This window comes from Pseudorasbora parva, chromosome 14, assembly GCF_024679245.1.
Source record: "Pseudorasbora parva isolate DD20220531a chromosome 14, ASM2467924v1, whole genome shotgun sequence".
In the NCBI taxonomy this organism is placed as follows: Eukaryota; Metazoa; Chordata; class Actinopteri; order Cypriniformes; family Gobionidae; genus Pseudorasbora; species Pseudorasbora parva.
Genome location: NC_090185.1, coordinates 17,631,217 through 17,656,534, shown reverse-complemented (window position 1 = coordinate 17,656,534; position 25,318 = coordinate 17,631,217). Strand labels below are relative to the sequence as shown.

The 25,318-nt window shown below is 39.5% G+C and overlaps 3 protein-coding genes across 3 annotated transcripts; 1 reads left to right on the top strand and 2 right to left on the bottom strand.

Annotated features, from left to right (window-relative positions):
* Positions 1-652: 652 nt before the first annotated feature.
* mstna (myostatin a) lies at positions 653-8,952 on the bottom strand. The gene is made up of 3 exons (XM_067415717.1): positions 6,382-8,952; positions 4,505-4,875; positions 653-1,796 (listed from the first exon to the last, which is right to left on the bottom strand). Exons 1-3 carry the CDS (start codon positions 6,761-6,763, stop codon positions 1,428-1,430), a joined length of 1,122 nt encoding a protein of 373 aa, XP_067271818.1. The 5' UTR covers positions 6,764-8,952; the 3' UTR covers positions 653-1,427.
* Positions 8,953-9,780: 828 nt separating this feature from the next.
* Positions 9,781-15,785, bottom strand: ftcd (formimidoyltransferase cyclodeaminase). Its single transcript, XM_067415716.1, has 14 exons — positions 15,629-15,785; positions 14,738-14,921; positions 14,532-14,660; positions 14,362-14,450; positions 13,795-13,974; positions 13,495-13,632; positions 13,270-13,401; positions 13,139-13,200; positions 12,915-13,044; positions 11,122-11,283; positions 10,908-10,951; positions 10,358-10,496; positions 10,145-10,240; positions 9,781-9,946 (listed from the first exon to the last, which is right to left on the bottom strand). Exons 1-14 carry the CDS (start codon positions 15,680-15,682, stop codon positions 9,863-9,865), a joined length of 1,623 nt encoding a protein of 540 aa, XP_067271817.1. The 5' UTR covers positions 15,683-15,785; the 3' UTR covers positions 9,781-9,862.
* Positions 15,786-16,847: 1,062 nt separating this feature from the next.
* Positions 16,848-24,187, top strand: cnot9 (CCR4-NOT transcription complex subunit 9). Its single transcript, XM_067415715.1, has 8 exons — positions 16,848-17,038; positions 17,519-17,701; positions 21,750-21,865; positions 21,960-22,069; positions 22,157-22,266; positions 22,373-22,471; positions 23,226-23,317; positions 23,657-24,187. The coding sequence occupies exons 1-8, from the start codon at positions 17,021-17,023 to the stop codon at positions 23,823-23,825; spliced, it is 897 nt and encodes a 298-aa protein (XP_067271816.1). The 5' UTR covers positions 16,848-17,020; the 3' UTR covers positions 23,826-24,187.
* The last annotated feature ends 1,131 nt before the right edge of the window (positions 24,188-25,318 follow it).

The following is a 25,318-nucleotide window of genomic DNA, read 5'->3' as shown; positions in this document are numbered from 1 at the left end:
AATGTGTGAACAAGTGACATATGTTAGCCACAGCTTCAGCGTCTATTTATAGTGTGGGGGGCGGGGCAATTTGGATTCTAGAGAGCATTCGATTGGACAGAAAATCTGGTGAGAAGTTGAAGTGCAGAGTGATGTCATCAAAATCATTAATCCATATTAAAGGAAGTAAAAGACTGTACGTTTTTAATCCTTATATCTTCTAAATTCAGGTTTTGGAGCACACTGTCTTATAAGGCTAACATATTTATACTAAAAGCCAAAAAAACTTGAATTTTGATTTCATGGGGACTTTATTATATATAACTTCATTCTACTTTACCACAAACTCACCTGAGTGTGCAACTATTAAATCATGCAGCAAAGTGTGCAAAATCTTTTTAAGCGCAAATTAGGACATTTGGAAGTGCACTCATTGTCCTGTGGACAGACTTCTAGTATTGTTGCCTCACGGGGCCTCCATCACACTGGGGAGCCCTCCAGAGAACAAAATAACACAGGAGAGCTAGCTTCCATGGAATATGAGGTTGTTGCTTTTGAGCGCCATAATGTGCTCCACATGTTTGGATTGGTGTCAGTGGTGTCACTCTGTTAAGGGTTACGGGGGGACAACATTGAAGAGGTCCCTTAAGGACACATGAAAACAACTCAGAAACATCAGTAACAGGCATTTTACTTGGTACAACAGATCAAAACTACAACATGATTTTGCAGCATAAAATCTATACAATTCATTCCATGTTTTAAGAAATCACTATGACCATCTCTAGCCCTAAGACATTATGTGAGATAACTATTGAATTGTCAGTTTAATCAGGAACATTTGTTTGACAAGAACATAAGACGCATGCTTCTGGATAGTTGACATGTTCTAGCATTGTTTAAAATATTGCATTGAAATTGTGACCTGGTACAGCATTAAAAAGTTTCCTATCCTTATCATTCATCAACTACCCATATGCTATGAACCAACTGCAGAATTCCTAAAGTCTGTTGTTTGGACGTCATGTTGAGTGAGTTTCTGGGTCAGTGTTCCTGTTTTTGGGTCACTGGGGGATAAGCCACTTAATATAAATAATCAACTATACAACCCCCTTTGACATTAATTTAAAACTTAAAAGCACTTTTTGCAATTTGTACATTCTGATATCACACTGGTAAAGCCCATCAGGTCATCTCTATGCTTTCACAGAGGAAACCTTACACCTTCATAAACAAAAAGAAAGCCTTGTCACCTTGGTACCACTGTCCTTGTGTGCAATAGTTGATGAGAACATACTAAAAGGTTTGGCTAAGTTGGCTTGTTGGGAACCTGGTGTGGTCAATTGTTTTAGCAGGAACTATTTTGTAAAGGACAAGGTAAAGGTTGTTTTCACTTCCCTCTGATCCAGAGCAGTTAGGGCTTGCTGTCGTAGAGACTAGAAAAGGGCTCAAGAGCAGCCACAAAGGTCTACAACCATCGAAGGGATTTTTCCGTAGATTATCTGCTCGCGGTCATTGAAATACAGCATGTTTATGGGTGACATCTTGGTTGGTGTGCAGCAGGGGCCTGCACTGCCCCGAGGGTTGGCCTTGTTAACGATGTGACTGTGGGGGTACTTCTGCACGCATTCACCGGAGCAGTAATTGGCCTTGTAGCGCTTGGGGGCAATTATCCAGTCCCACCCAAAGTCCTCGAAGTCAACGGTGAGTGGATACCGGCAGCAACGTGACTCAGTGGAATGCTCATCGCAATCAAGGCCGGTGTCCCGTCTGGATCGCTTGCCAGTGTCTGATATTTTCACCTCCAGGAAGGGTTGCTGGAAGGGCGGACATAATAATGATAAGTCATGGTCATGCATACTAGGCACACAAAGGTGCAATTAAGCACACATGCCCTGTCCCAAATGGCACCCTAAACACTTGCGGTCTTCCTACGAGTCTGCACTTTTGTGACGTAATGCCGCTTGACTGTCGGGAAGAAGTGTGCTGTGGACCTTGCTTCAGCAAAAGTGCACATCACTGCATAAGGGGGGCTCGCAAGCACCTTCTGACTCCTAAAATTACAAATGGGACACCCTACGGTCTCATGTTATTAATGGACATGTGTATGCTGCGGCCATTGTAAGTCCACAAGACCGAAATTGCATATGAAGTGTGCCATTTGGGACAGAGTCATACTTGACATGACTTGCAACGCACTTGTTACAGGAACACCCCCTTGACCAAGCTGAGCAACTAAACTTTTGTTCAAGGGTATAACCGCCCCTTGAGATGCCTGGCGAACCCTGGTTGATGGCCTTTACCCCAAAAAAGGGTGAAAGGCGAATAAGGGAGTAGTAGTAGTAGTAGTATGGCGCCTTGCTTTCAAATCTCATTCAGACTTGGCAGGATGTGCCAAGTTTGAATAAGATTTGACAGCCATGGTAGAGGTCAAGGTTCTTAACGGCACGCTTAGGCCGTGTGTCCACCGAATTGTTTCTAGCCAGCAAAAAACACTAGGCGCTCTGCTGAAAACACTAGGCGCTCTGCTGAAAACACTAGGCGCTCTGCTGAGAACACTAGGCGCTCTGCTGAGAACACTAGGCGCTCTGCTGAGAACACTAGGCGCTTTGCTGAAAGCTAGCTGTGAGCCCTAGCAAGCGTTTTGGCAGTTCACCGTTTTCTTTCTTCCAGTTGAGAAGCTCTACTTGCTAAGATCAGGAATATCTGTGGAAGTGTTTCTAGTATCTAATTTCTCATATAGTTGGTTTCTGTATTGTTTCTATATAAAAATACAGATACAATGCTCTGGCTCTTGTTACAAATAATTTTGTTCCGTTATTATTGCTTGTTGCTGTCATCTGTTGACGTTGGTTGTTCGGTGTTGTATTTTATCCCGCCCCATCTCCACTGTGATTGGTCAACTAGGTAAAAAGTGACCATGATGAGCGCTGCATTTTACTTAAAGTTGAACATTATTTAACTCTTAACGTCGGAAAAAAACACTCGGCGCTTGAGCGTGGAATAGACACTCAGCACTTTGTTACGCTCATGGCGTTCTAAAGATGCTCCAATTGAAAACAATTGGAAAAATATGCCAGCCACGTGAAAAACAACGTTTTGGTGGACACACGGCTTTAAACTTCACAAGATGCACAGTTGAGAAGATGATTAATAACGATCAGAATTTCGGTTTTCGGTCAAGTATACATTTATCCACTGGACTACTCTGTAAGGTAAGACTATAGCCCCGTTTCCACCAAAATTACCCGGAACAATTTGTACCAGGAACTTTTTTACAGGAACTTTTCTTCCCCCCAGACCTGCAACTGTCTGCGTATCAACCGCGATCTAAAGTTCCGAGAAGATTAGGCAAATTAGTCCGGTGATAGGACTGCGCGCGACTGTTCCTCCAAGTCAGTGAAGGACATGTCTTACTGCAGTAATCATTTTTGTGTGTACCGATTGAAAGATGGACTATTTACATGAGACGTTATCTAAACCGATCTGGTGTTTACATGTGATGACTTTCAATCGCAATCATTTTGTCACATGCAGTTTGTCTGCCGCATCAAAAATGTCAACGCTGTTTTCTCCAGCAGCTGGAGTGTGTTTACTGTAGCCATAGCAACTCTTAACGGCCACCAGGACTAATACAGTATTATTTATAGCTATTTATTTGTTGTAAAGTGTAATAATCATCTCAGAAAAAAAATGTTCTGTCAGGCGCAGATAAAGTAAAAACTGCCTGGGCCAATATACGCTGTGTCATTACTCCAACATTATCTTCATAACTTACGAAATAAAAAGTTTACCCCTCCGAAAAATTAACTTTCCTCTCTTGTCAACATGAGTGCGGCGCGCGCAGTCACGTCATGTAAGGACGCACACTTAAAAGTAATCGGTCAGGTCGTTTACATGGTGAAAAAAAAATAACGAGTATGGAAGAGATTCAAGCTTTGCTGCTTTTGCTGGTTAAGTATAGGTTTACTAAAGAGGTAATTAACAACGACAGAAAAGAGCACTAATATGCAGATTCAGCAGCATGCAGCATATTCAGAAAGCTTGTAAAGCTAGATTTAAAATGACAATGTATATTATTATCAGCTATTACGGACATTGCACGTGAGATGGCTGAGACGAACGCGCGCCATCAGACAGAGCGCAAGACTGATATTTACTGAACCTTGCAAGACTTTTAAAAATGCCCGTTGAAATAAAATGCTGCTTGATCTAAACCAATCAGCATGTTCAGCGCCCAAGTCCCGCCCTCGAAAGTTCCTGAACTTTGAAAAAGTACTACCTCGAGAGCAGGGCCGTTTGGAGGGGGAAATATTTACCCGGAACTTCATTTAGACCCTGGTTCCTGCGGTCTAAACACACGAAGTACCACCCAAAGTTCCTGGTTCCTGGGGAAAGTTCCTGCGGTGGAAACGGGGCTTTTGTACACTTTCTTGAAACTTTTGCTTTATCAAAGTTTTTTTTCGAGAATTTGACAATTTTAGTTTGTTGTATCCTAAAGAAGCCAATGCATGTACCAACTTACCAGTCCTTCCTCTCCAGATTCTGGGGAGGTTACAGCCAGATCATTTCCATTTGTGTCAAAGGCCTTGATTTCTATCCCAAAGTTACTCTGGGGCTGTTTGAGCCACAACTGCAACAGCTGCTTCATGTCGATGTGCTGCCAGGAGTTTGTCCGGGCATTCACATCAATTTTTTGTGCGCGTATTCTTGAGTGGCTGTTCCCTTCAGAAGAAGACTTCAGGTGAGTTATCTGGATGAAGACTGTGGTTGGCTCCTCAGCAGGTCGGAGATAGATCCAGAGCAGGGCCTTCAGGATGCTGTCAGGCATAATCTTTGGGCTCAGTGAGAACATGCAACACTTCGGCATTCCCTCAAGATGGGCGATGGCTTGCACTGCAAGGTATTAAGTTTACTAAGACCATGTAAAGCTTTTTCACCTTACACTCTCAGAAAAAAAGAGAAGAGATTAAATCTTTAGGGGTACAACAGCTTATTACTCAAGGCAATACCTTTAAAAGGATAACTTTTGTACCTTATTACGTACTTCTAAATGTTCATAGTAGTACCTATAGGGATACTTCTTACTACTCTAAGGCGCTAATGTGCTCCTTTTAGGGGTAGATAAAATACAAAATTGTCTCTGTAAAGCGGGTCGTGGGCAATTCCATTCCTGGAGTCTGCAGATTTTAGCTCAAACCCTAATCAAACACCTGCCTGTAGCCTTCTAGTAATCCTGAAGACATCTGCCCTGTCCCAAATGGCACCCTAAAATCTCACTGTCTTCCTCTGCGTCCGCACTTTCACAACATAATGCCGCTTTGACTGCCAGGTAGAAGACTACGTAGCTCGCAAACTTGCAGGCTCAGCTGAAGTGCACATTGAGGGCGCATAGCAGCCGCAATCCACCCTTCTTAAAGCTTAAATGACGAATGGGACACCCTACGGTCTTGTGGACTTAATGGACACACGCACACAATGGCCATTGTAAGTCCATAAGACCTAAAGTGCACATGAAGTGTGCCATTTGGGACAGGGCCATTGATTAGCTGGTTCAGGTGTGTTTGATTAGGGTTGGAGATAAACTCTGCAGGACAGTCAGCCCATTGACTTATGTCCTGATCAGTGCCCTGACTAGTGAAATAGGGAGCTGATTGAGACGCAGGGAGTGGGACTCCAGTGCTGGAATAGCCAACCCCTGATTTAAAGGAACAATTGTTGCAAATTTTTCTGACCGTGTTAAAACATTTACCTTGGGTAGCTCAGAGTTGGGCAAATCTGCTCCTGGCACCACTCTCCCGTGGATTTTAGTTTCATCCTTAATAAAACGCACATCATCTTGAAGTCTTCAGGATTACTTGAACATTTCAGACAGGTGTGTTTGTTTGATTATGGTTGGAACTAAAAAGCCGTGGGACAGTGGCCATCCAGGGGCAAAGTTGCCCTAAAATTCTTCAAACAATACAACCTTCATAAATCTTTCTTCACTTTCTTTGGAAAATACCAGCTGCCAGTTTTATTGACGTAACATCAATGGATATTAAGAGCCCTTATTTTCACAGGCCAAATATGTTTTCCATGTTGTTTTTTACTGCACGGCTCTGCGTATATCAAGGTCTGTTGGCTTTGGCCATCTTCCAACAACAGCTGAATGAATGAACCGCAGTCAGTTCATAGTCAACTCTTTCAGATAGTACAATGCCCCCCAAACATATTTGGACACTTAAGCCATACATTTTAAACAGTATAAGTTTCAGCTGCAACAAAATAGAAAACCAAGTGGCATCTACAAATTACACTAGCCCTTTCACATAGCTTGATATGCATTTTAATGACATACATTGTTTACTTAAGTCTGAAATGTGTTGGGGTCGCTTTATATCACAGTACACTGGTACTTACGTTCTGTGGCCATGGTAATGATGGTCTCACTGCTGCCTTGTTCCTCATCCTCACTAATGCCTCCATTTTGATCATATTGGTTCAGGAGCTCCTGCAGTGGAGGTGCTTTGGGTAAGAGTAGCTTGACCGTGTCTCTGCTGATGTTCGGAGCCTGTTCTAGACGCAGGATGCTCAAAATCTGAGACTTGATGGAGTGCAGCCGCATGAGTTTACTCTGCTGTCTAAACTGACAGGTTGTGCACTGGCCGTTGTCGTCTCCAGGTGTCACAAATGCTTGCGTTGTTGTTGTTGTTGTTGTAGTTGTTGTTGTTGTTGTTGCACTCAGGCTCTGAATGTGTGACCCTAGCACACTCCAAAAGCTCAGATAAAGAAGGAGAAACATGTCTTCTGATGTCTCTTTGTAGACGTTTACACATTTGGGAATGGACAGCACCTTTACCCACTCTCTCCAAACAGCACTGGACAGATGTGCAGCCTCCCAGGCAGTTTTATACTTAGGATTCCCTGCTGTTAGATATCATGTGATTGGTTGGATTAATAAGAACGAGTCCAGATGAGACAGCACAGAGAAGTTTTGCACTTTGGGTCAATTCTAAAAGCGAGTTTTGATTTGAGGATTTTCAGGGGCTGTATGTTTTGTTGTCCATTCCATATGATTTTTCAGTTTAATGATCCATTTAAATCTGATGAGCCCATGTGTGTAATAATAATGCGTTTGATTTATATAGCGCTTTTCAAGGCACTCAAAGCGCTTTACATTGAAGGGGGGAATCTCCTCAACCACCACCAATGTGCAGCATCCACCTGGATGATGCGACGGCAGCCATATTGCGCCAGAACGCTCACCACACACCAGCTGATTGGTGGAGAGGAGACCGAGTGATGAAGGCAATCAGGATATGGGGATTATTAGGAGGCCATGATGGACAGGGGCCAGTGGGCAAATGGGTGTAGCCATTCAGGTGTTTTTAAATCATTCTAAGACCTCTGGAAATTAATGTTTATCATGCTGCTCTGAGGATATGGATTTCTATGATGTTTCTAGGTGGTCGTTAAGATGGTTACTTGGGAGGTTTTTGCATATTACTATACATTTGTGAGTTTTAGCATGTTATATATTAGTTGCTAGGGTGTTGCTAGGTAGTTATTAGCATGTTTGGTGTTTTTTATGGATCATTACTAGGGGGTGAATGACCTTGTTATGTTGCTTTGACGTTATGGATCGTTACTAGGGGGTTGCTAAGTTGTTCTGAAAGGTTTGTACAGCATTAGATGTGGTTTGATTGTATTTGTAGGTGGTTGCTATGAGGTTGCTAGGGTGATTTTTATCTTGTTGCTATACAGTTGAGAGTGTTTTTTAAAGGCATTGTTATGTTGTAGCTTTGACTTTATGAATTGTTTCTAGGGGGTTGCTGGGTTGTTCTTACAGGTTTTTGAAGTGTTGCTATATGGTTGTCAATGTGTCTAGGTGGCTGCTAGGGGTTTCAGAATGAATTTTCTTTTGTTGCTAATGTTATACAATTCAGAGAGTGTTTTGAGTGTCCTTTTTGACATGATATGAATGGGTAGTTGCTAGGGGGTTGCTAGGTTGTTCTGAGAAGATTTTAGAGTTTTATACAAAATATCTAAACACCTGAAAATGGGTGCATTCACCAGTTTATATTGGTGTATGCGCTTTTTTCACTGTTAGACCACAGCTGTAACTTTTAACATTTGTGTTTTGGTGATGTGGTACTTCTTGAATATGCAGGAGAGTGGACTGAGGAAATTATTGCTACAGCTGTTCTGTACCAATTGCAGATACAGATGTCTCTTCTCTCCCTATCTCTCTTTTTCCAGCAGTGCAGTTTTAATAAATGCATAAATAACAACATGTGATAGCTGTGCTGATATCAGAGGGAGTGAGACGCTGAGGGTTGCCTTTGGTGGGTCAGTCACAGCACCACCTGCTGGTGGATTATCAAGTTCTTTCAAGAATGATTATGCATGCTGTAGGGTTCAGATGCTGAACCACAATACTCATTTATGAAAAATGTAAATTAAACAGGCTGTTTTGCACGCCTAAAACGTTTTTACATGCCAAATCATCTCATTGCTAATATTGTCACTAACTTAAATTAATTACTTGAAAATGGCAAAGTGCGTTATCTAATGGAAAAAAAAAGAGTGGTGGTTGTCAGTGCAGAACTCGCAGCTATTATGCTGAGGTTGCCAGGTTGCCTATGATTTTCTGGCTCTTTGATTGAGTAAAAGATCCCATCCTCAATCTGTTACCAATCCAGTCACCTTGATTTTACCAAGTGAAACGTCCCCGGATCAGCATATTTTGTTGATCCCGGAACAACATTTCTGTCCAAAAATGTTGTCCTAACCCTATCCCTAAACTTAAACCTAACTCTTCCCATAATATATCATTAAAATCAGAAGGAAATGATAGGGGAATAACACTGATGTAACGTAGCTAACCACGGGGTAAGCATTCTTTTTAAGACAACTTCATGTTGTTGCTTTGTAATTATGAATTGTTAGGTCAATGCAAGATTGTTCTGAAAGGTTTTTACAATGTTAGATGTGATTGATTGTAATTTTTGATTGTAATTGTAGGCAGTTGCGCTCAGGTTGATAGACATTTTTCTTAGCTTTTTGCTATACAATCGAGTGTGTTCTTTTTTAAGACATCGTCATGTTGTTGTTTTGCCATTGTGGATCATTATTAGGGCGTTGCTAGGTTGATCTTGTTATATGGTTGACAACTTTAGTTTTATGGTTGACTTTTTTCAATGTGTCTTTCAGGGGTTTCTGAGTGATTTTTTTTCTTGTTGCTATACAGTTGAGAGTGTTATTTTTAAGACATTGTCATGTTGTTGCTTTGCTGTTACGGATCATTACTAGAGGGTTACTAGGTTTTTCTAAAATATAACCAGGGTGTTGAGATGTGGTTGCTATGATGTTCTGGCTATTTGCTTGAGTCAAAAGATCCCGTCCTCAATCTCTTTTATTCTAGCCCCTTTTATGGTTTGGACTCAATGAATTTGCAAAGTAAGGTGTGGATCAGCATAAATTGTTGTCATATCCTTAAACTTATACCTAACCCTACCCATAACTTATCCCTAAATTCAGAGGGAAATTATAGGTGAATAACCTGGTTGTGAGCCTAAACTTGATATAAACTGTACATTTGTCCTTCACCTCTGATTGGTTGGTTTGAATGTTAATCCAGGAACATGTTGCCCTTGGTGAAATCCTGTTCACCGGCATTGTCCACCATGGTAAAATCATAATTCTAGTTACTTTGTAAAGTGGGTAGGCCTATAAACAAATGGAAAATGCATTTAGAGTAACATCCTTACAATGTAAGTCTGGGTCATGTGCACAGAAAAAATCCCCCACAAATTGTAATTCAGTGTGTCTTCAATTCATTGTCTTTATTTATTTGATCTTGTGTGAGTTTCTGCCTGTGCCATCTGTACAGACTGTGCCATCATTTCCTCTGGTCAGCCGCCTGCAGTGCAACATTGGCATTTTCTCTGGCGCTCTTTAACAGCATAGACACTTTCGCTTCAGTCTACAAATTAAGAAACCACAAAAATATCCATGATCACCGGGAACAGCGCCAATTGGTTTTTTTGACATTTATGACTTCCTCAAAACAAGTTTCGTATCACATTGTGTGTGGGTTATTATACATGAGAAGGAAAAACGTGTGGCTTATTAAATGCATCATCATGGCCTAGATAGTTTTTGAATGTTTCCAGATACTCACAGCAGCCCTGAATGAAGCGTCCGTGATGTCCTTCAGGTTTATAATGACGTTGTAATATGCTCCATATACTGCAGTTTCCAAAGCTTTAGCCGCTACCTGCACATGACACGAATCGTGCCATTTTTGTTAACACAAGATGTTAGTGCAAAGTGCTTTGATTAGAAGGACGTTTTTAATTTTATTTTGTGTCTTCACACACATTAAGTAATTCACCTGAATGTCTGATTTACATGCCACGTTTCCGTACTTCACCATCTCTTTGAGAGCAGGCCACAGTGAGTTTATTCTCTCTGCCAGAGACAGAGGGACGCCCACGGCTGCCTTCAGACCCTCCTGCATGGCTTCCTCCCTCCTGTACAATGAAAGAACAAGTTTCAGTACTCATTACTCATTGAAAATAACTGTAGCCACATTAGGGGTCTGATGCATTTGAAAGGTTGTTGTAGCTACAGTGCCATGTTTTTATGTGTTGCTTTGCCAATGCTGTTCTGCAACTACCTTTCCACAAAGGAAGAAGTTTACCTTGGCGGATAAATGCAGGTTGAATGGTTGTGCAATATTATTTGTATAAGTCAGATTCTTATAAAATATAAATGTTGAGTCTATGCATGCGTGGTATGTTTTTCAATAAACCAAACCCTTAAACTGGTTTTACGGGATACAGAATGTTCTTTAATTGTCCAATGACATGTTTTGTCTCTAGGCTGATGGAGGAGAAGTTCCATTTTGCTTGTTTAACCATCACAGAGGCGATGAACCATACCTTTTGATTTCATCTGCCGTGCCTTTGGGTAATTTCAGGGCAGCCTGCAACAACAAACATGCAGGGAAATAATTATTCCCTTTCATCTAGATTCTTGACATATTACAGCAGTTTCCATGGTCTGATGTTACACAAGTGCTGTATTTATAATGGCAAATTAATTCATACATTTCATATCATTTTTAAAGGCAGTGAATGATTTTTGTGTATGTACCATGTAGCTGTTAAAGGCTGTTGAATCAGCGTCCACTTTTAACAATAAGTCGTTCATGGCTTCATGAAATGGAGGGATAAGTTTCCTCATCTCCGCATCCAAAGACTCAAACTGTTTCTTCCCGTATGTCATCTGACCGACCATGCAGCCCAGAGCTGCACCCTTATAATTAGATACATGTATTTAGTCAAATCGATTAATTGTTATTATTTATATCTACATTCAGAAAAAGGGATACAAAAGCTGTCACTGGGGCAGTGCCCCATATTGTACATATTATAATCAAAATGGTGCATATTAAATTATCATTTCATTGACAACTTTTGTACCATATTTTCTAAGACTGTAACATAAAAGTTTGTGAGTTTTTATATATGTGTGTGTGTGTGTGTGTGTGTGTGTGTGTGTGTGTGTGTGTGTGTGTGTGTGTGTGTGTGTGTGTGTGTGTGTGTGTGTGTGTGTGTGTGTGTGTGTGTGTGTGTGTGTTATTATATTTAAATATATATTATATACCGATCAGGCATAGCATGATGAACACTGACAGGTGAAGTGAATAACACTGATTATCTTTTCATCACGGCACCTGTTAGTGGGTGGGATATTTTAGGCAGCATGGGAATATTTTGTCCTCAAAGTTGATGTGTTAGAAGCAAAAAAAAATGGGCAAGCGTAAGGATTTGCACAAGTTTGACATAGCTAGACAACTGGGTCAGAGCATCTCCAAAACTGCAGCTCTTGTGGGGTGTTCCCGGTCTGCAGTGGTCAGTTTCTATCAAAAGTTGTCCAAGGAGAACTGGCGACAGGGTCATGGTGGCCAAGGCTCATTGATGCACGTGGGGAGTGAAGGCTGTCCCGTGTGATCTGATCAAACAGACGAGCTACTGTAGCTCAAGTTGCTCAAGAAATTAATGCTGGTTCTGATAGAACGGTGTCAGAATACACAGTAAATCACAGTTTGTTGCAAATCTGGCTGCATAGCTGCAGACCAGTCAGGGTGCCCATGCTGACCCCTGTCCGCCGCCAAAAGTGCAAACAGGGGGCACGTGGGCATCAGAACTCGACCACAGAGCAATGGAAGGAGGTGGCCTGGTGTGATAAATCATGTTTTCTTTTACGTCACGTCGATGGCCGGGTGTGTGTGCTTCACTTACCTGGGGAACACATGGCACCAGTATGCACTATGGGAAGGAGGCAGTGTGATGCTTTGGACAATGTTCTGGGCAATGTGATGCTTGGGTCTTGCCATCCATGTGGATGTTACTTTGACACGCACCAACTACCTATGCATTGTTGCACACCATGTACATCCTTTCATGTAAACGGTATTCCCTGGTGACTGTGGTCTCTTTTCACAGGATAATGTGCCCTGCCACAAAGCAAAAATTGCTTCAGGAATGGTTTGAGGAACACAACAACCAGTTTGAGGTGTTGACTTGGCCTCCAAATTCCGCAGATCTCAATCCAATCGATGTGCTAAACAAACAAGCCTGATCCATGGAGGCCCTACCTCGCAACTTACACACCTTCAGGGGTCTAGTGGAGTTCATACCTCAATGGGTCAGGGCTGTTTTGGCAGCAAAAGGGGAACCTACACATTATTACATGGTATACACATGATCATAATGTTATGCCTAATCGGTGTATATATATATATATGTGTGTGTGTGTGTGTGTGTGTGTGTGTGTGTGTGTATATATATATATATATATATATATATATATATATATATATATATATATATATATATATATACAGTATATTTTATATTCAGTATGTGTAGCTTTATAATTACCATAGCAGCGATTGCAGCAGAAACGGACCCTCCACCAGGAGCCGCTGTTCTGGCCCCAACGCTGTGGACAAACTTCTGCAGAGACAGAGACACAAGCCGCCCATCATCCTGATTGTCCTGGACCATATACCTAAATTCAGCATTAAACAATCAGATACAGTGCTAGTGTTAGACATTGAGATGGCAAATAATTTTTATTCCACTAACATACTTTTGGCACTTACTCTATGATTCTCTCCTTTGGAACAAATGACCCCAAAGAGTCGAGTCCTAGTTTGCTGATAACCTGAGAGAAAAAAATTGAGAGGAATGAAGTTGAGTTGCTACCAAGTTGAACGTGTTGATTTTAACCCACCAGTCGGATTTTGTGCTCCTCTTCCACAACAAACAGCTTTTCTCTCTGGATGTAGAAGTCTGCACAGTCCAGCATCGTCTTCAGAGGAATCAGACCAACTATCTGAGACCCCACCACTGGCAGGTTCAAATCCTGGACAGGTAGAAGGGACTTTTGATTCATGCAATTTCAAATGTTTTTGATTCTGTTTCTAATTCAGATCTGACTGATTGAATGCTAACTCACCTTGGCATCTCTACAGATCTCTTCATACACCATGTGCATGGGTGTCAACTCAAAGTCCAGGATGTTAGTGGACACCTGAGCCAGGTTGGACTCTTCCAGGTACCATCCCATTCCCTGAACCTTTTTGAGAAGTCCAGGCTGCAGCAGAAGCATTCACAACACTTTCAGTGTATTACCAGAAAGAAGAACATAATAAAAACCTCAAGAACGTGATAGGTATAATTAAGTTGGATTCTCAAGTTCTAGATTTGACGCACAATGAAAACCGAGACAATACAATGACGTCAGACATGGACATACTTGATCTTTGCCACGGCCCTGTTCTCTAATATCCAGTGCGATTCTGTGAGCCTGTTCCTTTGTGCTCAGAAGGTTCACATTGAAGGCGATGAGAAATTTTCGGGCGCCTGTGACAGTGGCGCCCCAAGATGGGACGAAGGTAGCAGGGCCGTATTCAGGGGCCCATTCACTTTTTTTCAACTGGGGAACAAAGAACAAAAGGGCAAAAAAATTTTTGTTAATAAGTGTTTACTGGCACAAAGGCGGGGAAAACCTGTCACTCACATGAGATTGACTAATAGCAAACCACAACTATCCAATGATCAATTCCCGTTGGACAAAATCAAGTCCCGCCCTAAATTTATTCTTGTTCTTGAGCCGTTTCACACATGGATATACATAACAACAGGGAAGAAAAGACTATCCCAAATTCCGTTTCATGCCAACTTTAAGGTATGAGATGTCTTGAGGAATCTTTGGAAAAAGTTCTCTCAAAGTTCTGTCAAAGTTCTGTCAAGTGAGGTCACAGTTATGACATCATGAAGTGAGAAGTGAGGTCACAGAATTAAGGTCAAGATGAATTTTTACCTTTTCTGGTAATGCCTCGTATTCCCCTGCACGGACAGAGGGAAGTGACCTTCTGCTTTCTTTTCTAGCCGCCTCTCCGTAGAGATACACTACAGACCAAGACAAGAGGAATGTAGGATGGAACTGAAGTGATTCTCAAATAGTTATTAATAATAGACACCATGACACACCTGGTACATGCAGCATGTCTGACAATCTCTGGCCAAATTTATTGGCACACTGTACACACTCTTCCATGGTGACGTTCTGCACTGGTATGAAGGGACAGACGTCCATCGCACCCATTCGAGGATGTTCACCTGTTCAAAAATATCATTTTTACCAAATAAATTCATGTGATGCATCTTTACATCTGCTACTGCCTTCACAGCTGTACCTGAGTGTTTGCTCATGTCTATGAGTTTAAACGCAACACGTGCAGCATTCAGTGCCCCCTCGATTACAGCCTCAGGTGGGCCCACAAAAGTGTACACCGTCCTGTTAGTCGAAGACCCTGGATCGACGTCCAGCAAACTGCAGCCCTCCGTAGCAGAGATGGCATCGGCTATGGCGTCAATGACCTGGATATTATATTGCCCAAAATATTGTCATGTAATACAAAGTATGTGATCTAACAAAATAAATGACATTTGTAAAATGTTAAACACACACACACACACACACACACACACACACACACACACACACACACACACACACACTTTGTGTTCTAAGATAAATAGTTTTAAATATTTTGTTTTAAAACAATCTGTAAATGTTGACCTTGTAATGGCTTTTCATAGTCTTTAGTCTAAAAAACACTTATATGTATCTCTAATTGGTAGGTTATCATTAAAACAACCAGGCTAAACCAACTTGATAGATTAAAGTCTCACTAAAGATTCACTAAAGAGAGCCAACTCATTAGAGTTCTATAATCGGGTAACACAGGTCTCGATATTGTTTTTTGATTCACTAAAAAGAACTAGCACGGGCTACACTGAGCTGCAAATTAGATCTGCTGTAAATTACAGTATAAAAAGAAACGACTGGTTTGACTCACTCTTTGTTTTTAAAGAGTCGTTTGTTTGGGAGTCGAACTGCTCGACTGAATAATTTTTCGGCAATCGGACTACAGTAGTTCCTTATGTTTATGATTGCGGCTTTTTCGATGTAGGCTATAAACTCTGTCAGAGTATTTTTGTACAGTGTTCGGTCCACATCTGCGGAAGAACCGATATTTTAATGTTTTATTTTTATTTTTATGAATCCAGTCAATCTGTCTTACCTCTTTGTTTCGCCCCTCTGAGAAATTGGGTACACATTCCACCAATTTAGCCATGACTGCAAGAAAACACTAACTTTCCTTTCACACACTTGTATACTGACTGTGGTTGCCCAAACTGGAACCTATAAAGCGTCTGCAGACATATCTTTTGAATAATTAACCTGTCCTGTGGACTGCATTTAGGTCATTTTGCAATGATTCTTCTATCTTTACAGATAGCCACTTTTGGGGAGGGCTTCCCATCAAACATTATTCAGACTTTGGGAAAACCTCCCAAAAAAGTCTTATGAATGCAGTGTCCTTTTCAAAGCAGTTTCTGGCTGGCTTTATGCTTAGTTAAAGATTTGGCCTTGAACATAATGAAATTTGGTATCATTATGTAGCAACAAATAAGATAACAGACAGTTTAATACATTACTTTTGAAAAGCATCCAAACAGTTGCATCACATCCAAAAGAAACAGAGGCTGTTATGTCTGGTTAATGAATGATCCATAAGGGGCCAAAGAGCGGGAAGAGAACAAATTTACCCCCTTCCCAATGTTTTTGGATGGGACAAAACCTCAAAGTAACAATGATAGGTGTTTAAAGTTCACAGAAAGGTTTCTTATATAGCCTGAAATTTAAAATGATTAAATAATGGCCTGATTTTAAAATTAAATATGAATATAAAAAATGTAATAGGCTAGACTATGAAAAATCACAATTAATTGATGGTATCTTTAAAAAGAAGACCAAATTCATTCTTTTTATAAAGGGTAAATTATCACATTATTTTCTGGACAAATTAACTACTGAACATCATATAATATAATAACAATTGTTTAATAAAAATGTTGCTGTTGTTATTATCCTTGTATTCTTATTGTATTATGTCTATGGCCTATAATGATATATTATATAGCTAATGATTATCATTTATAATATTAATATATGAACATAGTTTAGCATGGGGTAGCAATAAACACTAGATCCTTCATTACCCAAATTATTTTATAAGGGGTAAATTATCGTATTTTCTGGACAAATTAACTAGCCTACTATTAACAACAACAACATTGCTGTTGTTATTATCCTTATATTTATTATTATTTTATTACGTATAATAATATAATGATTATAATTTATAATATCATTTATCATATTAAAATATCAACACTTTTTGTTTTTCAACACGGGGGCAGTAATGAACGCTAGAGCCGTCATTACCCGCCAACATCTCGCGCAGAAGAAGAAACGCCAACCGGAAGAGAACCGTACAAGAAGAAACACCAGCGGAAGGCGGTTGTTTTTTTATTAGCTTATTTGCTAATGTAAACCCGATTTAATTCTCGTTGTTTTAAAAACTACTGCTCACTTTTACTCTGGAGATCACAATAAAGTGGTAGGGAGGATGTTGGCTACAGGAGCGGTGAGTTTTTGAAGGTTTTGAGCGTTTTACGCTTGTTTATGTTGGGGCCTGAGAGAGCTAATGGTTAAAGCTAATGCAGCCGGTTACTATGGTGATTATATTAAAGCATATATGTTGCTTTATATTAGAATATGCGTGTATATATATTGCGCAGTTTGCCTCTACATAGTTATTAGCGCACCTAATTTTTTAAAGAAAGAGTCTTTCGAGTTTTCCACACGTGTGTAGTGCTGTTTGTAAACATGTGTTGGTATTTAGTTAGTTATGAATGTGAGAATAATAATTAAAGATTATATTAGGAAATGTAACCGGTCTATAAGTAATTATAAGATACAGAAATTGGATAGAAAAGAGTGTATTACAATGTGAATGGGAATCAACATTGACTGCCTAATAAAAGTTGGTTCTGAATTCCTAATATACCAGTTGCTTGGATTTGTCTGGTGTTAAATTAAGTTGTGTAATCTCTCTGTCCTGTAGACTGTAACCACGGCGGGTCTGGCGCAGGTGGACCGTGAGAAGATCTATCAGTGGATCAATGAGCTCTCTAGTCCTGAAACGCGTGAGAACGCCCTGCTGGAGCTCAGCAAGAAGAGGGAGTCGGTGACAGATCTGGCCCCGATGCTCTGGCACTCCTGCGGGACTATAGCGGCTCTCCTGCAGGTGCCTGTCAATCACTTAATGCTGAATTCAACACTAGATAAACTGATAATTGTTTAGGAATAAATATTATAGTCTGACATGGTTATACTCACTAAAGGTAAGGGCACACCAAACCGACACCAAAGAACTAGCGCTGATGAAGCTGACTGTGTTTTCGCCTCGCTTCGGGGAATAAAATAGCACCTGAACACAAGAAAAGGACTACAGGCGACTGTCAACTAGAACGCACATTCTGCGCATGCGTGTAAAGTAGGGTTGGGCGATGTCACTTAAATCGGCAGCTGACGATGTGTACAGTAAAACATCGCGATGGACGATATCGGGGAGAAATAATAATAATTTCATTTCGTTTTTGTTTTTTCGAACTAGAGCTTAGATCGGTTCAAAAAAAATCAAGACCGACCCTACCCAAGCCAATGCTCCCGAGAGACCGGCCCTGCCCGACACATTAACTGTAATTATAAGCCCCATTTAAACCCTACCATTTTTTAATTTGTGGACGTTCTGTCGAGAACGAAACTCAATGACTAATGAGCGGAGCGGAGCCAGTGTGACTCAGCTCAATAATCTGCAGGCGCGCGCTCATGAACCCAGCGGTAAAATGATGTTCGTTCAAATCCAGCTCAGACATGACATAAATCTGTAGCTTACTATACTTGTTGTAGCCATTAAACAATGTTTTTAATTTATGTTTAAATATTATATCCTAATATTTTTTAATTTCATCTGATTATGATAGGCTATAAGTGCAAAGATGCGAGTGGGTCAGAAATGATTTTGGTGGTTATATTTAGTTTAATATTAAGTTTTGTTTTGTAAAAATCCTTTCTTTCGTTTTCTACAAATTGTCTCTTAATTTTAATAAAGGTTTCTTCGGCCAATTGCATGTATTTAATTAATAAGAAGCAAATAAGTAGCCTAGACTATGAGGTCGCGGAAGCGATCGCTTTCATTGCTCATGAACTGAAGCACGTCTCAAATAAACTGAAACTCAGCAGGCTTGCCTCACAGACATGAGAAATATGTAGCCTAATATGTGTAGAAACGAAAAGATTTAAATAAGCATGGTGCAGTGTTCAGAACTCACGGTAAACAACCAGCTGGATACAGATGATCACGCCGATGGGCATGAGCGGGATGGTAAAGTTTAAGGGATTTTTTCTTACCTCATACTGAATATTTTCGGGTGAAAGCACATTTTAAACAAGTAGCACTTATTCACACACAAACTAACCGTTCTCTCTAATGCAATCAAAAACATCGTGTAGTGCTTACCTGCATACAGTTATCAGTAGACAGCAGGTAGCCTATTCAGTTATTATATTCTATTATATGATTTTGAATGAGCAGACATCTGTATTGCTCCGTAGATAAAATAACTGATGAAAACGTTCATCTTTCCAAACATACAAACAAATTTGCACTGCAAAAAGCATCAATGATATTTAACTTTTGATAAAGCCAGTTTGGCATAGTGGGGGGAAAATGCACACAAATGTTCCAAGAAACCACGTTGAAACTAGGCTCTTAATCTCCTATTGTTTATTTTTTTTATTTTTTTTTCAGTTAATGCAGGTTATAAACCGAACTTTATGATGATATTTCAGAGCTTACTAAAATACTTTAGCAGTTATTAGCCGCAAATTTCCTCGGAGCGAAGACGGAGCGGTGTTTCTGATATCAGTGGGCGAGGAGAGGGAGATGGTGAACCCGGAGCGGAGCTGGAGTGGAGGGATTCTTGAATGCTTAGAAAGAGCGTGGAGGGGAAATTGCGCTCAGGCTACTCTGGTGTGTTGACTCGCAAGATTCGCAGCTGGGCGGGGGCGGGGCTGCACGATGGTGTTTCTCCATCGTGATGTCGCACAGCCATCACAACCCTAGTGTAAAGGAGTTAATTGTCTATTTAAATGGATATATTCGTCTATATTCATCATTCAAAAAGGGAAAGAGAAACTATGACTGCAGGTATACTCATAAAATTAAGCAGCGCTTGCTTACCATTTTTGAATATCAATCATGTGCTTATTCCACTCCAGTTCAGTTCAGTTCAGTTTATTATTCATCCGTACAGGAAATTTAATTTGCACAAGTGTCCCAAACACATAATTTATACAATCACACACGTCATTACAATTACAGTTGGTTTAACATAGAAACGGCAGTCGGTATGAATGAGTGTTTAAATCTCTTTGTTCTCCCTCCTATTGCTCTGTATCTACGTCCAGATCTACGTCCAGATCTGTATCTACGTCCAGATCTACGTTCTCCCTCCTATTGCTCTGTATCTGCACTCCCCTCATGTTATTATAAAAAAAGTGCTGCTTTTTTGCTCAGGTAAAATTACGTAAAAATTATAACAGCCTTCTGTCTATACAGTTTTGACTGACTTCCTCACTTTCATTACTTTTGCTCTTATTCTCTTGCACTGATATGTTCGCTAAGCGGAACAGCCAATCAGAGTTCTCTCTCTCATCGATGGCCCGACACCGAGTCTACATGTTGAATCACCCAAAACAAACCCAAAAGCGTCCCCCTTACCATGTCAAGGAAAAAGCTACATGTTTAGCACAGCAGAGCTCGCTCGGAGCGCTCAATGTGCTGTAAAGCTTCAATTAATATTAATAATATTTGTTTCAATCACTGAATGAAGCCTGCTATATGTGGGACAAGAGTCGCTTGTCTTGTGACCTTAAATTGCTTGCACAAACCTCTTGATCAGCAAAGTTTGTTCATTTAAACCGTTATCCGCAGTGAGGACGAGAGAGCGCGCGCAGATGCGGGCGCACGAGAGAGAGAGGTCTGCACTCTGCGGTCTTTGCCATTAGTTAATTTGTATATAATAATATATAATAATAATTTATAATAACAATCTACTTCTTTTTGTTTAAGTAATACGTTGTCAAATATGTATAAACTTAAATAGACAAACTATACAAGTAGTTAATGTCTCTTTGTATTCATTTGTCCTGTTATTGACGTAATGCGCGTCATTGACAAAATCGCGCCCAGATGTTCGAATATTCGTGTTTGTTTTTGAGGGGATATTCGAACGTCATTTTTGAGCAATTTTGACAGCCCTATTATGAAGTCAAAAGTGTTAAATAAAATGTATAAAATAATTGCTTCTGTGGCGGAAACAAGCTTCCATACAACATTAAAGAAAATGTTATAACTGCGATTTATGGTACTATAATGCTTTAAGTGTGTAAAATTAATTGAAATGATCTTTAAATATATTTAAAAAGCTAAAAATGTTGTTTAAATACAATGACTACTGTATAGGCCTAAACAAAAATCTGTAGCTGTGTAAAAATTTTATTTAAACAATTGCATTCAAATGAAAATAAGATAAAACTTAACTAATGAATTTATAAAAATACAGTATAAAGTTAGCAATTGATACAAAAATAAAATAAAAACAAATATTTTTATTAAATTGTGATTTGTAATTTATAAAGAGATAATTAGCTAAATTCTTATTGATTTTTAACAATTTTCAATTTATAAATAATTTTAGTTTTGATGACATTTGATAGTCAAAATATTTATGTATAAGGATTGTATCAGAAGATGTATTTGCAGAAAAACTCGTAATGAAAATGTTTTAACAAGTTAAGTATAACATTGAAATTATAATTCTCTCATATATATATATATTATATTTAAAGATTGATTTGTAACTGCATTTTTAATAATTTTGATTTATAAAAATGGAATTTCAGTAAATCTTTTCAAATATTAATAGGGAGAAAAGCAATAATATAAAAAAGTAATTTAACATTTTGCAGGGGGGGGGGGAACAGATGAACTAAAAAGTAATGAAAATTATGCAATAGATAAATTTAATAATTAAAGATATGCAAAAAAAATATTACTTTTCATATATAAAATTGTAACTGCATTTTCATAAATTTGATTTTTCTTTTTCAGTTTAAATATTAATAAATAATATATGTATGAAGTAAATTATAATAATACCAGTAAAGGACAGATTTCTTTATAAAGGTTCAAGCTGTATAAACTAGTTTTTATTTTATTTTTTTTACAGGAAATTGTGAATATCTACCCATCCATAAACCCCCCGACACTGACAGCACATCAGTCTAACCGAGTGTGTAACGCTTTAGCCCTGCTGCAGTGTGTCGCCTCGCACGTAGAGACACGGTAACTCATTTCCTGTATATTACAGAAATAAAGAACAAAAAGACAGTCTTTAATCCTGTGCCACACTGACTCTTTGTATGTTTTTCATCCTCAGCTCTGCTTTCCTGGCAGCTCACATCCCTCTGTTTTTATATCCCTTCCTGCACACGGTCAGTAAAACTCGACCCTTCGAATACCTGCGACTTACAAGTCTGGGTGTTATCGGTAAGAAAACCAGCTAATGCAGGGGAAAAAAACAACTGTTTTAGTAGATATAGATAAGAGTGCATTTGAAATATGGTTCTTTTATAGGAGCACTGGTGAAGACAGACGAGCAGGAGGTGATCAATTTCCTGTTGACCACAGAAATCATTCCTCTCTGTCTGCGCATCATGGAGTCTGGCAGCGAACTCTCGAAAACGGTTTGGTTACAAAAACGTCACTGAATTTCTTCTTGCATATATATAATTTGGGCCAGTTTGAGGTAAATCCAGGATTCAGAACGATTCATGTATTTTTCTCTTTCAGGTAGCCACGTTTATACTGCAGAAGATCCTCTTGGATGACACGGGTCTTGCGTATATCTGCCAGACCTATGAACGCTTTTCACATGTTGCCATGATTCTGGTGATTATCTATTATTCGTATTGTTCAGTATTATTATTATGGTTGATTAGCATCTGTTACTTATGTCAATCAGACTGAACGTTAAACAAGTTTGATACTTTGGGACCTTTTTACCGTTCTCAAGCGCAGGTGCACTTAGGTCATGTCCGAATCCACTTTTGCTAATTTAACGATGAAAAAAAAACATTTGGCTCGCCAGGCACATAAGCAAAAGGGTAGTACCTAGTCTCTTAATGAGTCATGGGTGTGTTTTGGGCATAATATACAACAAATCAATCAGAGTCTCGACTCCCTTTACCTTTAAAACCTGTTGCGCTTGCACCATGGAGGATTCCCTATTTACTATTGATGGTGAAATTTGGTGAGCAGAAAGACTCTTCTCCAGAGAGGAATCCTTTTATTTTTCATATTTAAATATGTTTGTGTGCTGTTGCGCATCCCTGTGTGTGTAATAAGCAGAGTGTACATGCGTTGTGCATCTGCCTATAGGCGCATATTACTAACGCACCCTTTAAATAACACAAAAAATACTACGCTATTGACTTTAGACAAGTTTTCAGTTGCCTCAAAAAATAACCATTGTGTCAGACTGAAACTTGTAAAAAACACTTGTGCCTGGTGTCACATTGCACAAGGTTATGATAGGGTGCCAAATATTGCCTGTTTGGACAGAATGTCTCTGATTGGCTGCTATTTGCAGTTCTGAATTGTGATTGGCTCATTTAAATATTTTTTTGTGATTTTTGTCTTGCAGGGGAAGATGGTTCTTCAGCTGTCTAAGGAGCCCTCGGCTCGCCTGCTGAAACATGTTGTGCGATGTTATTTACGACTTTCTGACAACTCCAGGTATTTTTTCCCCTGTTTTTCTAGTTCCTTGCTAATTTTGTGCCTGTTGGAGGTGCACAAACGCTACAGTTAGGAAGAGAGCACATTTGTGCTGCTTAATCATTTGAGATTGCTATTAATACAATATGAAATAAAAACCTGGTTAAATATGGTAATATTAGAATGATTTCTAGAGGATCATGTGACTGAAGACAGGAGTAATAATGCTTTTTTTTAATCAAAATTTAATGCAATTTAGAAAATACACATTTTTATATTTAAATACATTTTTAATATGCAAATTATATAAAAAAAAAAAATGATTTGGCTTTATAAAACACTATATTTTCTGTTTGTCAGGGCGAGAGAAGCTCTGCGTCAGTGTCTGCCGGACCAGCTGAAGGACACCACGTTTGCTCAAGTGCTAAAGGACGACTCCACCACCAAACGCTGGCTCGCACAGCTCGTCAAAAACCTACAGGAAGGGCAGGTCACAGACCCGCGCGGCATCCCTTTACCGCCTCAGTAACACACACTCGCACTCATTCAAAACCCTCCAGGACGGCCAGCACCTCACCCGTACACACATCAGACTGTTCTTACATACAAGGGCACTTAACATTTTTTGCCAAGAAGCTCAAAAACGGTGCTCAGCATTCACGGTTTGTTTTTCGAGATATTAAAATTGACTTTGGACTCTGCTGGACTGAGGAAGAGTCAGTCTCAACCATTATTAGGTTTTTTTTGTGTTCTTTTTCCTCTATGCCTTTTTGACAGAATCAAGAGGAACTGAAAGACTGTATTGTCTGTATTTTTCATCAAAAAAAGAAGAAAAGAAAACGTGTTTGTAATTTTGAATGCTGTTAAATAAACAGTGTCATGTCATCGTAATTGTCAAGTGAAATTGCCGAACGCTGTGATGGAATTCAGATATTTTGCACTGGAAAGAATTTTTAAACTTTGAAGTTATGAAAAGATGTAAGTGTATAGTATTAAAAGTTTAGCGAGTTTAGTAGTTTTGCGAAAGTCGTTTGGCCGTTCATAAAACGGGTTAGTTTAGGGTTAAGTTTGCCCTGACTTTGAGCTGTTAGCACACGCACCAATACGTTGAGAGCAGATAATTTTGCACTCATAATTATATATATACAGAATGAGATATACATTAATAATTTCACCAGTGTAAACATTTTTCCAAGATCACTGGATGGCACTTGCTGTATTAAACATATAATGGGACAATAATTAGTGTACTATAGTTTCAAAATTTTACAGTTTTAACATTTCATATTTTTTGCATTGGCTGCCACCAGCTGGCTGAAAGCCTGCTCTGGAACAGTAAAATAATGGCCACTTGTTTTCAATTTAGACATTTTAAAAGCAATGTATGTAGTGAAACCAGTGGTAAACAATTTATGTTATTAAAGTACTGTTCCCTGTTCAGTATTATTCAACAGAAATGTAAATGTGCCATTTTCCATAAACCATGAAATAAAGTCCAAGTTGCAAGCGACATCAACTGAACGGTCAGTTGAATTTAGTTGCTAATCACCTTTTATGTAATGAACGATCTGATACGTCGTTAAACCCAAGGTGAGAGTTTCATTGAGGTGCTGTCTGCAATGGAAAGTGTTCGAGCGTGTGTGTTCGTATAGGAGTCTGGAAGCGCTCCAGCCATTGGCTCGATGATATAGCCGGTAGGCAGGGACCCCCTTTTAAAGATGTCTGCTGTGTGTGTGTAAGCTGAGCTCAGACATTGAGCTCAGTTGTGTTTTATTCATGAACAGAAACACGATGAAGGGACAAGAAGTATTCCTAATGGGAGATAAAGCCAGTTACAACCGAACTTGATCGTCGAGACCCCGGTTTGGGAATAAAGTGCTCCAAATGTGTTGATATTTCGAATAAAATGTTTGATATTGGCCTAATACTTTTTTTCCCTCCGTTATCCCCTTTCTTGTTTCTGTCCTAACAGTTTAATGGGGTTACTAAATGTTGAATGCCTATCTGAGTAACTTCATCCGA